The 17,181-nt window shown below is 38.9% G+C and overlaps 1 protein-coding gene and 1 long non-coding RNA gene across 2 annotated transcripts in view; one reads left to right on the top strand and one right to left on the bottom strand.

Moving 5' to 3' along the window:
- Nucleotides 1-596, top strand: part of LOC147610485 (uncharacterized) — a 631-nt gene extending 35 nt beyond the window's left edge. Inside the window, exons 1-2 of the long non-coding RNA XR_015264005.1 lie at nucleotides 1-237; nucleotides 410-596. The exon at nucleotides 1-237 is cut by the window's left edge and continues 35 nt beyond it. This is a non-coding gene — a long non-coding RNA (uncharacterized LOC147610485). The remainder of the gene's footprint in view (nucleotides 238-409) is intronic.
- A 1,721-nt stretch (nucleotides 597-2,317) lies between these two features.
- LOC147610484 (uncharacterized) lies at nucleotides 2,318-5,912 on the bottom strand. Its single transcript, XM_086785930.1, has 2 exons — nucleotides 3,766-5,912; nucleotides 2,318-3,692 (listed from the first exon to the last, which is right to left on the bottom strand). The coding sequence occupies exon 1, from the start codon at nucleotides 5,286-5,288 to the stop codon at nucleotides 4,398-4,400; it is 891 nt and encodes a 296-aa protein (XP_086642056.1). The 5' UTR covers nucleotides 5,289-5,912; the 3' UTR covers nucleotides 2,318-3,692; nucleotides 3,766-4,397.
- Between the last annotated feature and the right edge of the window lie 11,269 nt (nucleotides 5,913-17,181).

Here is a 17,181-nt window from a genome sequence, read left to right as displayed (position 1 = left end):
AGCTTATTCACTGCAATATGACTTGCAAAGGGGCTAAATCTCTTCGTATATACGTAGTTATGGCTATATTAGTGTTAATTATTTGCTCAGAGCAGGAGCTTGTGGTTACTGCAGAAGGCGGTGGCGATGGCGACAAGAAAATCACAGCTGATCAAACTCCAAGCCCTCCAGAAGCACCTTATGCGATGAACGCTAGTGAAACCCAAGCTGACTCAAACGAGCCTCCACCTTACTAAGGTATGGCCTTTTATTTCTAAAATTTTTCATTTATGTTTTTCCCATTTGGCATGTTATTTTTGTATTACTTTAATTTGGTATTTCCCCAATTTCAATTAATCCTTTTTAAAAAAAATAGTTGACTCACTATCTATCTACTTTTGTGTTTTGCTGTTTTTTTTAAATTAAACAGGGCTAATCTAGCATGGAAGCAAATAAATTATCATGGTGAAATGTATATAATAAATAATGAGCGATCAAGCTTGAATAATATATATGTAAATGGTGTCTTTACACACCACCCGCTGGCATGCATCTCTGACCGTTGGTGTTAATATTTAATTATTTTGTATTAATGTATTCTGGTTTAATCGTAATTAGCGCGGCGTGTATCCACGTGTACATTTGTAATAGGCTAAATTATTTATATAAATGTATCCACGTGTACATTTGCAATAGGCTGAACGTTTCTTCAATTGTAGATATGTGAAATATAAATGTGTGTACACTGTACACGTAGATCTGCACATGTATACACGTAGGCATCTGTATAAATGTATCTACCCCTATAAAATAGGGCACGGAAATGTTCTTTTGGTGCGTATTAAGCTTTGCTGAGCCTTAAAAGCTTCGATAGTATGGCATGTAAATGGGTTTTTTAATTAAAAATTTACACAACAAACAGAGAATATTTTTCAGTTGTATATAAGTGAATGTAAATGTGTGAAAGGGTTTTTTTAATTAAAAAATCACACACCACAAAATATTATATTCTTCACTCGTCTATTAACTGAATATAAATGTGTGTACACATAGATATGCATATGCATAGTCATTGCATACGTATATAGTGTTGTGTTGTACAAGTATTTGGAAGAGTTTCACGAAGTTGTCACGTGGCAAGAATTTGTGTTGTGTTGTACAAGTATTTGGAAGAGTTTCACAAAGTTGTCACGTGGCAAGAATTTGGAGGTTCGGGATGCACTTTGAAGGTTCGAGGAGCCGGTTCGATATGCATGCAAAGCACAGGTCAGCCCACTAGTGTGTATAAATGTATCCACTCTTACGGAGCACGGGAATGTTCTTTTGGTGCGTATTAATTAAATTCATTGATTCACTAAGTCTTCAAAGCTTCGATACTATGATTCTATGATCTCCAACATGGATGTAAAAGGGGGGGAGGGGGGGGGGGTTATTTACACACATGGTGCATATTAATTCATTGTATTAATTAAATTCATTGCTTTGCTAAGTCTTGAAAGCTTCGATACTATGGTTCTATGATCTCCAACATGGATGTAAAAGGGGGGATTTATTTACACACATGGTGCATATTAATTCATTGTTTTGCTAAGTCTTAAAAGCTTTATTTACACACATGGTGCATATCAATTCATTGTTTTGCTAAGTCTTAAAAGCTTCCATACTATGGTTTTATGATATGCATGTAAAAAGATTTTTTAAATTAAAAATTTACACACAAAATCTAAAAATAAATAAATACTAGAAACTCTCATTGTGATTATGTAGTCTCTTATGCTTGATCTCTTATGAATGGTATGTAGTGCAAACCATTTATGTAGTCTCTTATGCTTGATCTCTTATGAATGGTTTGTAATCTCTTATGAATAGTATGTAGTGCAAACCATTTATATGGTCTCTTATGCTTGATCTCTTATGAATGGTTTGTGCTCTCTTATGAATGGTATGTAGTCTCTTATGAATGGTATGTCTCATTGTGATTATGTAGTCTCTTATGCTTGATCTTTTGTGAATGGTTTGTGATCTCTTTATGAATGGTATGTCTCATTGTGATTATGTAGTCTCTTATGCTTGATCTTTTGTGAATGGTTTGTGATCTCTTTATGAATGGTATGTAGTGCAAACCATTTATAATAATAATTGTAAGCTTGATGATGTATAGCATCAAACAAACCGGTGGGAGCGACGATTTGCCACCACAACGATGGCTTAGTTAGTAGAAGAGGACAAGTGTTATCCCAGAGGTCATGGATTCAATCCTCGTCCGCCATCTCGCTGATTACGGATGGTGGATTCAATACACATTGCCGACAGTGGTGTATGTGAGTTGTGCCAAAAGTGGGGTGTAAATATCCATTTCTTGTTAATTTCAAGCCTTCAAAAAAGGGGCTAATAATAAGTTCAAGGTAGAAAGTTTGTGTGCATCACATACTTTTTTGTTTAAAATGCAAAAGAGAATTGTATTAGTATCCAAAATCAGTGGATACACCACCCAGAGGTTACATCTTAGGTGAGGCTAATTTCTTAATCAAAATTCTAACAGTTGAAACTCTCTTATACCCACCACTACTTGTATCAACATATCCCTTACCTTCTCCCTACTATGTTCCAAATTTCTCCTCATGCCCTTGTGAGCTAGGGCATTCCTGTGTTCCCAGATCTCTGCAAGCACATAGGCCCTAATAGTGTGCCAAATTTTGTATAGAGCAGGGTTCACCCTGCCCTTGCAACCAATCAGCACCTATCTCCAATGTAGCTTGTCCAGTACACCACATTCATTCAAGAGTTTGATTTACTTTTCCCAGATAGGATGGACATCCTTACATTCCCAAAGTGCATGCAGTAATGACTCTTTTTGGTTCTTGCATCTTGGGCACCAGGGGTTGCCATCACTCCATCTTGAAGTCACATCTCCAACATGAAGTTTCTGATGAAGGATTCTCCACAATAACAAGTCAAGCCTACCAGCACCAGTTGATTTACAGGTCTTGGTTGATCTCCTTTTACAGTATCCATGCATCCAGCCTTATCCGAGGTTTTAACAGTCTTGTCTATCCAGACACCAATATGTCTTAAAACCCTCATCCTTTTACCTATTTTTATTTGATGCAGTTCCCACTCCTTTATAGACTGTTCAGAAGTAATAAAGGGGGCAGTTGGCCAGGTGGACTTAATTCTACTTATGGTGTCAAACAGAAACAACCTCTCACTTCTGCACAGTGTTTGCCATAACTTCAAGGGGATGACCCACTCTTGTGAACCAGGGGTCCAAATATCCTTGAAATGACTTAGGCCCTTATCATTGATTTGCTTAGCCAACCTTTTGTTCCTGAGGATAGCAGGGGTGTCATCTTTCATTGCAGCTTTGCTGAACCATATGCTTTGGGCTAGGGATGAGTCAACCCTTCCATTTCCCCTCCAGGAAGCTGAGCTCGACATCCTTTTCCAACTGTTGCAGATATTCAGAGTTTTTGATCCTGATAGGACTAGGCAGAAGCAGCTTGTCCAGCCAGTGGACTTCTTCCCAGCATTTTCCACCTATCTCAGCCTCCTCAACTTCGCATCTGGTGATACATGCCCACGACTAGTCAAACTCCAAGTGACCAATCCATTTTGCAAGCAGTTGGCTTGCCTTGTCAGCAATGTTGGGGATGCCCCAACCCCCATCTTCCTTCCTTGCACACACATGTTCCCAGGAGATAAACATCCATGACCTGCTGTCTGCAAAGGACCAGAGGAAGTTCCTTCCTTGCACACACATGTTCCCAGGAGATAAACATCCATGACCTACTGTCTGCAAAGGACCACAGGAAGTTCCTGAACATATTATTTACCTTGCCCCAATCAGTGTCAGAGAATTTGATTAGGGTGGCAATGTAAACTGGCAATGCCAACAGTATATGCCTCAGTGCAATCATTCTACCAGCCAAGCTTAGTCAGAGTTGTGCTCTCACCCTGACCGTTTTGATCAATCCTGCTTTGTAAGCAACCAAAGCATCGATGGGCAGTTATTCCAAGCCCCACTGGGCAGCCCACGTACCTGATGATCTTCCCAAGGCTTATGTCCTTGAGATTGTATTGTATAGTAGGACATCCACCTGCTGGTTATAGCTCAGGACCAGACTCTCAATCTTGTGAGGTGCTACTGTGCGCCTGAGACAAAGCAAAAGTCATTGTAGACCTCCATCAATGTCTGGATACTTTCACTCTCACATCTGATTATGTTGCAATTGTCATCAGCAAACAACTGACAGGCAAAAGACAGCAAGACTCAACTCCCATCCTACCCTGTCATAAGCTTTCTCAAGGTCCATATTGATCATCACATATTGTTCATTCTGTTTAGCAGCCCAATCTATTGTAATAATTACATTTAAGATTGCTTCATGAATGCTCCTACCCTGTACAAACCCATATTCCTAGAGATTGACCTTTGACCCTTGTTTATTTGAGATGTCGTCCAGTGCTCCCCTCTGCCCAATATTTGGCTTGTTGGTTCCTTTCTTCTGAGTAACCATCTGATATTTCCCTTCATTCTCCTTCTGGCTTCCACCAGAGCTGCTGCTTGGTTTGGCACCTCCAACCTTCTTTTCCTGACTCTTTGGTTTATCCACTAGGACAACCTGCATATCCTGGTTCTTGCTCTGGCTTCCCTCCCTCCTATGGGCCATAACCCCTTGGCTAGCCTCCTTATTCTGACCAGACTTGATTTGTGCTGGCCTTTGATTGTTGCTCTGAGTTCCGTGTTGGTCTTCTGGGGCTTGCTTTGTCTCCCCATTAGGCTTGGTCTCATGGGCCTCAGCAGTGCAGTCTTTAGCAAAGTGCCCAACAGCCCTACATTTGTAGCATGAGTCAGGGAATGGGTGGAAGTGTACTACAATTTCAACTTTGCACCCTACCATCTCCATTTCAAGGTAATCAGGGGTTTCCTGGCTCCTGTCCCAAAGAATGCAAGCCCTCCTTGCTGCTCTACCTTCTTGCACACCAATTCTTGGAACATGTAGCACTCTACCCAGACCTCCTGCAATTTCTTTAACCTTCTCCCAGAAGTAATAGGGAAGCCCTAGGAAGTCAACCCATACTAGACATTGGACATCGGTACTAAAGTACCTCCTCAGGTCTAAAGACAAGGGACCAAGGAATGGCATATACAATATTGCCCTTGAATGCAACCACAGTACCCAATACATGTTCCCTCTGTAACTCAATTTCCACCATGGCTTGATAAAAGCCCTTGCCTGCAAAGTGATACTTGCATAGCCTGACCCTTGAAGCATATACCTCCCCAAACCATCTCTGAAATTCTTCATCTATGGGGGGCTTCCCCATGAAGTTTAAAAAAAAAAAACCCCACATGCAAGAGCTTTGTGCAACTCAACCATTGTCTTGCCAAGAGATAACTCCTTACCCACACGGAAGACCTTCTTACCTTCTTCAACCCTAGCCGACAGCCTCGTAATCTCTTGGGAGATCTCTTGCTGAAGATATGCCCTCGTCAGCCACATGTTGTACTTTCCCGGCATAAGTGTCATGATTAACAATCTCCATGTGCACAGGAGTCTTCAAACTGAGCTTTTCTTTTCAGGGGTCTGACCCCATCGTCCTCCTCTGATGCTGTTCTCTCCAACTGGGACGCGCAGAGACCCTGCCGCGTCGTATCCCCTGTCGGATCCTGTACCCTACGCGCGATGCTCTCGCCAATTAAATTTCCGTGTGTGGAGGGCGGTGAAATTTGGAAAGGCGTTGAAATATAATTATTTTTTGCAACCTCTTGTGTGTTGAGGGCGCTAAGGTCCTCTACGTTTATCATCCACGCTCAGGGATCGTTGCTCACACAAGGCGCCAAGGTCCTCTACCTATTTCCACCTGCATGGATTGCCTCACCCTCTTGCGCCTCACTTCCGCATCCCTTCCTTCCTCTTAACGGCTCACACAACAACAATTTCTATTAAGATGAAGGAGATGGCAATGGGTTGTGACAACAATTTCTAATAAGATGGAGATGGCAATGGGTTGTAAGGCTCAAGCCTTATTGCTGAGGTCCGGTATGAGGCTTGTGCTTATGATGACCCTTGCCATGGTCTACACCGTGGTGACATCATCCTCTCCACCAATGTACTATGTTTATTCTGCCCCACCCCCCCCTCCTACACATCTCATCATCATCATCAGACAGTAAGCTCCTTGGTAATTTTTGCTCTAATCCATCATGGAGGGCATGGCGTGTTGTGCTCTCTCTAGGCTTGCATGGTGGAACAGTCTCCCCCTTCTCTATCTTCTCCTTCTTTTTCATTCACTCAGAACCTCTCTTTGATACTACGTTTTCTCCTCTTTTTCGTGAGGGGGGGAGAAAGAGCCGGGAATGGCAAGGATCAGTCGTCCCTCACTGAGCTTTTTAGTCCAAAATGTGTGGCCACCTCGCAAGGAGCGTAAGTCTCATGCTCATGTACACTGGTCACAAACCATACAGAGGAGCGATTATTACTTGCTTGGCAAGTGCTTCGACAGAAACCTTCCGAGAGTCTTGGCAAATCCAATGCCCATCATGTACTCCTCATGCCGAGACCAACTCCTTGGCCATCCTCATAGCCTCATGCACAACAAGCTAGCCCCCTTTGCTCACCCAAGAGATTGTGGTGGGCCACCTCAAAGCAGTGCAACCTTCCACTGCCCACTAGTAGCAGTAGCACTTTGTCTTGGAACAAATCCATGAGCAACACAAAGTAGTGGTATCGCAACCTCCCCTTCACAAAAGTGTACTGAGTAATCTCATATCTGCTTAAGACTCCCTTTATCATCTGCTCAGGGATCACTGCTCACACAAAATGTTAAGCTCCTCTACCTACAAGAATGCTATGGGATATTTCTATCCAAGCTGTTATTACAGGTGGAAGAAAACGCCCTCCATGGGAGATATATGCCCCTCACTTTACCTTTCCTACAAGTAAGCTCCCAAGAAAAAGAAATACTTTAGAGTTCAAAATTTCTCTCACACACAATATCTATTTTGTTATCTTTACAAATCCTAAGTTCAACTCAGCCCCAGTCCAAGCGCACTGCTTGATATTTTTTCCTAGTTTTTTATGGTGGGACACTGCCAATCCCAATCCCAACCAAGGCACTATAGTAGAGAGATAAGGAGGGGTTCCGAACTTTCCCATCTTAGATAACCTCTTCTAGGTGGGTTTATACATGAAAACATTTGTCAACCCATATATACTTATGCTATTTCACTGGTGTCTTATTTTTTACCCTGACTCTACCAGGTGGTGCCTTTCCACCTGCCTAGAATGCCTCGCCCCCTTGCCCCTCACTTTCTGCATCCCTTCCTTCCTCAACCCCTCACACAATGAAGATTTCTATTAAGATGAAGGATTTGCCAATGGGCAGCAAGGCTGAAAGCTTATTTACCGAGGTCAGGTATGAGTCTGGTGCTTATGATGACCCTTATCATGGCTTACACCATGGTGTCATCATTCTGTCCATCGATGCCCAATCTCCTACACATCTCATCATCATCATCTCGCCATCTGTTAACCCATTCCTAGGATTAACAAGAGCTATTATCTTGCATCAAGAAGTCAAGGTAGATATACCAAAAGGTCATACATTCAAGATATAAAGCATTGATGTACAAATTTACAACTTGGACGGGCACCTGTAATGGTTTGATGGAATACTTATGGCAATTCTCACTTCAAGAGCGTGTGGTAGTAAGTTAGGATGAAGTCCTAAGTGATATACTTCATGGATATATTATGAGAGTAGTCATTATAATAGCATTAGGCCTCTTATGAGCCTAAAGTGCTCAACCGGCCACAATTTAAGTGAGTGTGAACACTTGTGGCCATGTATATAAGTAAATTTCTTTTATAATATAATATACTCTTCCATTATGCAATTGAGTCTTGCTCTTGCTAATCTCTCTCTCTAATGCATGCTAGTGAGTGTGTGTGAGTGATGTGAGGTGAGAGGAGGGACGAGAACACATAGTGTAACGCAACGGTGTGACAATGCTCGCGAGAGGTGTGGTGGAATTGCTTCTCAAGGAGAGCTTGGAGACCTCAAGGGTTATGAGCTCGGCCATTGGAAAGATCCTCATCACGAGACGACAGTTACGGTTCACCATGTAATCTCTTGTTGGATGTGTTTCAAGGGGGGATAGGGTAAGCTATAACATTTTTGGCGCTGCTGCCAAGGAGCCACCCCTCGGCTTTTTTCATCGTTTTTCTCTAATCTACGTATTACCCATTGTCTTTATTAATGATTTTCCATGAAAAATATGTGAATTTGATGGAGATTTGTGTGTGATTTTGTAAGAATTAGCTCTCTTTTTTTGTTTTTATAAAGAATGTTTTTTTGCTTAATTTTTAGCTTAATTTGTTGTTTTTGTTGTTAATAATGTGGTTTTTAATGTTCTTAGGGCTTGCACATAGAGTGTCTGAGGCTTAGTTTACATCCATTACATCAAACAATACAATAGAATGTAATTTTTGGTGAATGTTAGCTCTCTTTAAAGTTAAACATAGAACTAGAATTATTAATTTTAGCTTAAATTGTGTGTTTTTTGTTAGAATTGTATGCATTAGAGTGTTAGCAAGCATTAGGAGTAGCTTAATCTTTTAAAAAATTTCTCAAAACTATCAAAAAATCCTTGAAGTCTACTAATTTCTTTTAATTGATTGGTTTTTATCATTAAGGGTGATTAATCCACTTCAAGAGAAAAAATTTAGAAAATGTGTTATTTGGGGTCCAAATTGATCATGTAAGTAGTCAAACTAGTGTTTTTGAGTGTTTTGAGAGCATCTAGATGTATCAAAACACCTAATTACATCGATTTCTTCATCAATTGTAAGAATTTGACTCTCTCTTGCTTAATTTTACTTTAAAAGAAGATATCAAAATTAAGAGTCTAATTAATCTCTAATTATATATTAATTTACACATTAGTTGATGCACATATCTTAGCAATGACTTGCTCTATCCAATGATATACTCAATTGTGTGAATTAATTAGTGATTAGAGATTAATTAGAGCCTTTAATTAGTTTAAAAGAGGAAAAGATTAGTGTAAGAATTAATCTTTAATTAATTTCTAATTATTTTTTTACATAACTCATTAAGGCTAATGAGCATTGAATGAGTAGATGCTCATGGAGTTGTCAAATTGTCCATTTTGGGGGGTCATTTATGAGAGGTGTAAGGGAGTGTCATAAAAAGGTTGACTTTTTTGATTTCCACTTGTCTTTTTGGGAAGATGCCAATATCTTCCTAATTTAAAATTCAAAAATTACTTTTCCCAAACAAGGAAATTTAAATTTTTCACTAGACCAAAAAAAAAGAAAAAAATCCGTGTGAGCCATGTGGCTCACGCCGTGAACCGTTTTTGCACTCACTCCTTAAGGGTTCACGTCCCAAAATAATAATAATCCACGTGAGTCACGTGGCTCACGCCGTGAACCGTTTCCTCACGCCTTAAGGGTTCACGTCCTTTTAAAAAAAAAGCCCACGTGAGCCAGGTGGCTCACGTCGTGAACCATTTCTACACTCTCATGCCTTAAGGGTTCACGTCTCCCAAAAAAAATCCACATGAGCCACGTGGCACACGTCATGAACCGTTTCTGCACTCACGCCTTAAAGATTCACGTCTCAAAAAAAAATCAAAAATCAAAAATCAGTTCACGTCCTAAGCATTTCACGGCATGAGCCCTTAAGTATTTCACGTCGTGAAACATGCCCTGCAAAAAAAATAAATCAAATTTGACAAAATCTGTGGTCCGTTTCGTGAGGGGATCCGTCGACCCAAAAAAATAGCCTTGTTTGGAGGCTCGTATCTCCTAAACCATGAATCCGATGAATGTGCTCTAGTGCTCATCAGAAAGTCGGCATCGAGCTCTTCGAAATTGGTCTCGATCATCCGAGGTCAAAATCGATCATTTTGGCCTCCGACTAGCTGTCTTAAAATTCGAGCTGAAAATCAAGGCAAAAAACAGCCTGAAAAGCACAAAAAATCGCAAAAACTACATAAAAACGACTGCAAACTATATTCGGGCTACTTTTTGAGGGTCTAAATGACAAAATCGCGAACGACTCAGAGAGACAAAGTTATAGTACTCCAAAAATACTACAACTCTTTCAACATAGTTTTTTCAAATTCCTTTTGGAACACCTTCAAAAACGGGCTGTGAAACAGGAAAAAAAATTATTGGATAAAAATTTCGTCTTGAGGCAATGATGGAAATAGGTATTAGGAACTCCTCTTCCATCTGGGAAGCTACTAGCATGCACTTTTTTTGGAAAAATATCTCTAAGAGGGTCATGAGATTGTGTTCTCGAGTTGGATAAAGTTGTGCTTGAATTGTGCCGATTTTATTGGAAAGTTCCAATCCAACCATAATTCTTGGGATATTCTCAGTAAGATATGTTGGAAGTTCTAGCTCCTCCAAGGTCTCGTCCTCCCGTAAGAGAAATTGCACAATGTCTGCAGGAGTGTTTTAAGGTGACTGTTTGCATGGATTCATCAAGTGAATACAATGAAACATGTATCCAAGTTCCACAAAGGACGACATCATACTCAAGGGGATCTAGGGTAACATGGAATTTAAATTCCACATCTCCACCGACTGTTTAAGTAGCATAGCTAAATTAACCTGGAACTTCAATGTTTTGTCCATTGGCTCCTCTTGTAAGACCATTGTCTTTAGGGATGAGTTTAGGTTGCCCCAATGACACCCAAGTGTCTATTGTCAAGATGTTATGACTAGGTCAAGGACTAATCAATGCGCATTTGCGCTTAACAACATTGCCTGTAGGGAAATCTAACCATACCATGATAGAATCTTAAAGAGGAACCATGGATGTTTTAATTTTTGTTTCAGCTTCAGATCCCTTTTAGATTTCATATTCCCATTCACTCTCATCCTGTTTTTGGCTCTCATCTTTTTCAATAGTACCCAATGTTTACAATGGTACACTCGATCCTTTGACAATTCTAACTAAGGTTTGTTTGGAAACTTATGAATCCTCACATTCCTGTTTTGTGGAGCTCTTTATGTCTTGGTATAACTCATGTTTAACCTTTAAAGATGCAAGTGTTGATGCTATGTTGGCTTCACCAGCAGCGTATTCCTCCAAATGAGGTTTTAAGAGACTACTTTAATTTCGTAAGGGATTCATCAAATTCCTCACGTGATTTTTTAACCGCATAACTCGTGCAATCTGCCTTTATCAACTCTTCTATTATAGAGAGTGCCTTCCTCTTGAAAGGGGAAGTGGTACTCCTTCGGGTTTTGTATTTTGGTTGCTTTTTTAAGATTAAAATAGCCATTCCATTTTTGTAAGCTTATAGCTTACTATTCTTTTGTTTAAGTTAATGTAGCAGCTCCATGAGTACATATCCATACTTATGCAGTGGAGGACATTTACACCAATGCCTTACAATCAACAACTTTTTAGGTGCATCTCTGGATGGGGGCGGCCATGGTGGGCAAGTGCCTAATCAATGGTACAACCCATCACTTGGAATTTTCCTTCAAATTACAAACCTCTCCAAACAATGCTACCATCTTCACAAATCAATGATCTCTAATCCTTAGTGAAGATATCTATATTAGCCTTGCAATTTGACGTAATTCTTTCAATCCTCACCAACAAGTGGCTACTTCAACAGAGAGTAGTTCAATAAGAGTCTATATGACTCACTTCTTGTACTTCATGTATATCTGCTTCATAAGAGCACTTAAATATATATAAAAACATAAAAAGAACATGGGAAGAAGCATGCAGGAACAGGACCTATTCAACATTTGGCAAGAATCTTTCCACATAAAGGGACATCATTGAAGGCCAATTTCTTCAAATGATGAATGTCACTTCAATGAATCAAAGGAGGAACTGAGAAACATAATCTCATTTTGATGATTTTGTCTACATTCCTCCGGTCCTTCCTTCTCTTCTCCCCCATCATTAACATCTCTTAGCTTCCCCACTAACACAAATCACATGTAACCTAGCTTACGATTGCCAAAAACAAAGTGAACCACCCAAAAAAAACCATACTCACAAAAATATAAAAATGCAATCATTCACAAAAACCCCACCCCCGTACCCATTAGGAATTTCCAATAAATCACTAACCTTTTCATTTACTAACTAGCCCTTCGTATTCCTTCCGGAGGAACAAAAGACCATTGAACGTCAATCAACATCAAAACCATCAACGAGCATGTCAATTCTCCCCACCCAAAGGTCTTCAACGCGATCACGAAGAGGATGTGATTGGCATCAGGAAGGGAAGAATGTTAACCCATTCCTAGGGTTAACAAGAGCTACTACCATTATCTTGCATCAAGGAGTCAAGGTAGATACACCAAAAGGTCATACATTCAAGATATGAAGCAATGGTATCCAAATATACAACTTGGACAGGTGCCTATATTGGTTTGACAGAATATTTATGGTAATTCCTACTTCAAGAGCTTGTGGTAGCAAGTTAGGATGAAGTCCTAATGATGTACTTCATGGATATATTATGAGAGTAGTCATTGTAATAGCATTAGACCTCTTATGAGCCTAAAGTGCCTGGCCAGCCACAGTTTAAGTGAGCGTGAACACTTATGGCCATGTATATAAGTGAATTTCTCTCATAATACACTATACTCTCCCATTGTAATAGCATTCTTGTGAGCCTAAAGTGCCTGGCCAGCCACAGTTTGAGTGTGAACACTTATAGCCATGTATATAAGTGAATTTCTCTCATAATACAATATACTCTCCCATTGTGCAATTGAGTCTTGATCTTGCTAATCCTCTTACTAATGTCTCTCTCTAATGCATGCTAGTGAGTGTGTGTGAGTGATGTGAGGTGAGAGGAAGGACGAGAACACGTAGTGCAACGCGGTGGTTTGACAATGCTCTCACGAGAGGTACAGTGGAATTGCTTCTCAAGGAGTTATAGAGCTTGGAGACCTCAAGGGTTACGAGCTCGGTCATTGGAAAGATCCTCTCATGACAATTGCGGTTCACCAAGTAATCTCTTGTTCGATGTGTTTCAAGGGAGGTTAGGGTGAGCCATAACACCATCATCATCAAATAGTAATCTCCTCTATAATTTCTACCCTAATCCATGTCAATGTAGTATATCTATGTTATTGATGTGTTTTTGTGGTGCTTAGTTCCCCTTTTTACTAGAGTTTTTTTTTTGGGTTTAGTCATCTATTTGCATATGGTGCTAAATCACGAAAAATTTATGTTGATACGTGGACTCTCTTCCAAGTGTGTAATGGGATCTCCTATCCCATTACACTCTCTTCCAAGTGTGTAATGCCAAAGTTCAATGGGATCTCCTATCCCATTGAACTTTGACATTAACTTTGTAACTTGCATCGGTTTGATTGTATTTTTTTTATCTAGGGTTTGGTACCACTGCCATTGTATACCTAGTGGTAGGTATACATTATTCATAAAGCCTAATGTATAAAAGCATTAGAGGCTTAAGCATTATGCATAAAAACCATTATACATAACTCCTAAAAGCTTTATGCGCATAGAGATTTATGCCTACGCCTAAAGCATAAAAGCTTTTATGCATTAGGCATGCATGGTTAAGCCTTAATGCACCAACGTTATATGCATACAACTTTATGCTTAAGAATTATGCATAAAATCATTATGCAAGCTCTCATTATGCATAATTAAAGCCATTATGTATAAAGCCTAATGCATAAAATCATTAGGCTTAAGCATCATGCATAAAAACCAATATGCATAAAAGTTTTATGCATAAGGCTTATACTTAAGCCTAAAGCATAAAAGGCTTTATGCATTAGGCATGCATGCTTGAGCCTGAATGCATAAAGATTTATGATTAAGCATTATACATAGAAGCCATTATGCATAAGGCTTTAACCGAAAATAATGAATCAAAATAATGAAAGAAAAGAAAAAATGATAATGAATAAAAAGAAAGACTTGCCTCTTGATTGAATGTTGAAATGAAGCTAAATATAAGAAACCCTAAACCTACAAAAATTAATTAATAAAACATTTTATAAGTTCACCTACCAAAAAAGGAGACAAATAGTTCTAATCTCTTTTTAAAGATAGAGTGATAAGAAGAAGAAGAAGAAGAAGAAGACAAGAATCAAGAAGATGGAGGTGAGTCTAACCATATCCTTCTAATGCTACATATTCATATGATTTAATTGCATGTTTTCATTTTTACTTGAATGCATGAAATTAAAAAAGGAGAGGAATAGAGAGAGAAAAACCTTAGCTTGAGAGGAATAGAGAGGAGAAACCTTACCTTGAGCATGAGTTTCTTACTTGAGGTAGGGGAGATGGAAGCACATAAAGGGAAGTGAGTATGAGCTTCTTGCTTGAGGTGGGGGAGATGGAAACACATAAAGGGAAGAGAACATTATAAGTTTCTTGCTTAAATATGTCTTTTCGTGTTGGTGTAAGGGAGATGGAAGCACATAAAGGGAAGATAGCATAAGTTTATTACTTGAGGTAGGGGAGATGGAAGGAGGAGAAATATGTCCTTTTGGTGTATGTTTTAGGAAGGGAGGAGAGGCGCTAAGATTGAAAAGGCAAAAGACTAGGTCACACATGGCATGGGAGAATCTTGTTTTTTTTCTCAATATGCGGCTATGCTCATGTGTAGCTGCAAGCATAGTCGTGTACATAGCCGCACGTGTATAGCCACATACTGAGATTAGAGAAAGTATAAATTGAATGATCCTCTATTTTTTGAAGCCATGTCTAATTTTATAGGAGTCCGTGGACTAGAAATGATGCTTCACTTTCATTATCTGAGGATGCCACACCACCTATAAGGAGTCAGCATGAGTGTTTGTGCCAAAAGATTTTAGATCCATATGTGAGAGACGCATAAGTGGTTGTGCCAAAAGGTTTTGGGTCCATGTGAGAGATGTAAGGGATAAATCATGCACTTTAAAAAAAATCACAACCTTACGGAGTGAATAAAAAAAGATTGGCCTCCATTTTGCCCCTTAAGGAGTCAATAAAAGAAAATTGGCCTGACCAATGAGAGAGCTGGGGCTCTAGATCCATGTAACATGGATCTTTTTGTCATATCTTTGCCCAAATCTCTTAAGATAATAAAATAATAGAGTCCATATCTTAAAATAACTAATTTCTTACACAGAAGGTAAATATTCCAACTACTTGCGAGTACTATCAGTGCCCATTGAAGGCAACCGAAATGGTTGCCAGTAGATCATTGATGATGATAGAAACCTGCAAAGTATATGAAAAATTGTAGAGTGTAGAGTGTGGAAATGATACTTAGTAGGAATGCATAAATTGATGATGTTGAAGCGGTGGCTGAAGATGAGCTCGAAGATGTGATGTCAAAGATAACGACAACCTTGTTTGCACACCAACTGATGGTGTGTAAAAAATCCAAATTAAACAAAAACAATTCAAACTAACACTCCCTCAAGATGCCTACGCAAACCTTACAACATGCAAATGAGCCTCAAAACGTGCGTGAAACATGAAAAAAATGTTGTTAACAGCATACTATAAGGTATACCTTCTCCACTAGCTCAATTTTAAACAATCAAAAGGTATACCTTCTCCACTAGCTCAATTTTAGACAATCAGCATACTATAAGGTATACCGTCTCCACTAGCTCAATTTTAGACAATCAAAAGAGCAACTTGACAAGAAGATGACAAGGGGGTGAGAGCTAAGAGAACGTGTTCTGATACCAATTGTTGGATTGGAGATCAATGTAACAACATACATATAGATGCAGTAAGCAAGGAGAGATAGATGGAGCACATCACTCAAAGTATATTGATGAGAATGAGTGAAGTACAATTGAAGTGACATGATAAGGTCTCTTACACACACTCATAAGCGTGGGTACATACGAAAAAAACTCCCTAAAGTGGGAAAAAGTGCCCCAATCCATTATTAGCCTATGTCCACACATCACTACCATATAAAAATGGTTGCACTAACTTCCAAAAGTTTAATTGTCCGAACTATTAAAATTGAAAAAAAAAACTCCCTCCTTGATGTTCTTGTTTCAATGCCGACTGTCAGGAATTTCTAAACTCCTTGGATGAAGTTGAGCACTCTTGGTGTTTTGCCTCTAACTATACTGTAAATCACATGATTGCACGACTTGGTCCAAACTCATAGACATGAAGCTCTACATCTTATGAGGAAACTTTCTTCTCTTGAGTTTCAATCCCTAAACATTCCTTTATGTGGTGCTGAATGGCTAAGATCCTTAGTGAGTGCATACATAACTCCTTATTGAAGACTTATGCTTTAATATCCAAGATAACATGCTAAGTGTAAGTGTGCTAATTATGTTATGTAGTTAATGCTAATCAATGCACAAATGAAAAATTGTACAAGAAAGAGATTCATCTAATATATTGTAAATGTTAGTTAAGTGAATCAATGAATAAAATGATGACTTATATCTGGGCTATTGAATGTTGTACACTAAGTACTTATGCATACTATTGGTTGTTTTTTGCTACTCTCAAGCTATAGAACTTGCTATGCTAGGAGTGTTAGTTGCTTGATCCAAGCTTGGGATTACTACTTTAATACATAATTTTAAGATAAACCCTTGTTATTGTGTTTATATACACAAATCTTCTAGTATATTAAATACACAAATCTTCTAGTATATTAGATAAACCCTTGTTATTTGTGTTTATATACACAAATCTTCTAGTATATTAAATATTATAACTATTATTTTTTGGTAGGCCATGTGCTATTGTTTTTGTTTAATAATCAAGTTTTTCATGCTAGAACTAAGTATATTGAAGTCTACTATCACTTCAATAAACAAAGATTACAAGCACGTAACATTGGTCTCATTTATTGTCCTATTAGATGATATGTCAATTAATCTAATAAAGATAAGTTTATTGATTAATTTCATTTTGAGAGGCTTTGGTTATGAGGAAACTACTCCACAAATTTTCAATGGGGAAGAATGCAAGAAAATTTGCTACTTTTTTATCCATGTTCCCATAGAGGGGGACACATTCCAATGTCAATGTGGTTATATGGACCTAATCAAGGTCATGGTTAGTGGCCTTTTTATTTAGAAAAATGTGATTGGAGATATTCTTGTACTAACTCACTATGTAAGCTTGTAGTTTAGGTCACTAGATAAAATCATATTTTATTGTATAGTGTCCATA

The sequence above is a fragment of the Cibotium barometz genome, chromosome 49, assembly GCF_041138505.1.
Source record: "Cibotium barometz isolate CiBa-2024 chromosome 49, ASM4113850v1, whole genome shotgun sequence".
Lineage (NCBI taxonomy): Eukaryota > Viridiplantae > Streptophyta > Polypodiopsida > Cyatheales > Cibotiaceae > Cibotium > Cibotium barometz.
The sequence above is the reverse complement of the archived record's forward strand: the minus strand, read 5'-3'. Positions and strand labels throughout refer to the sequence as shown.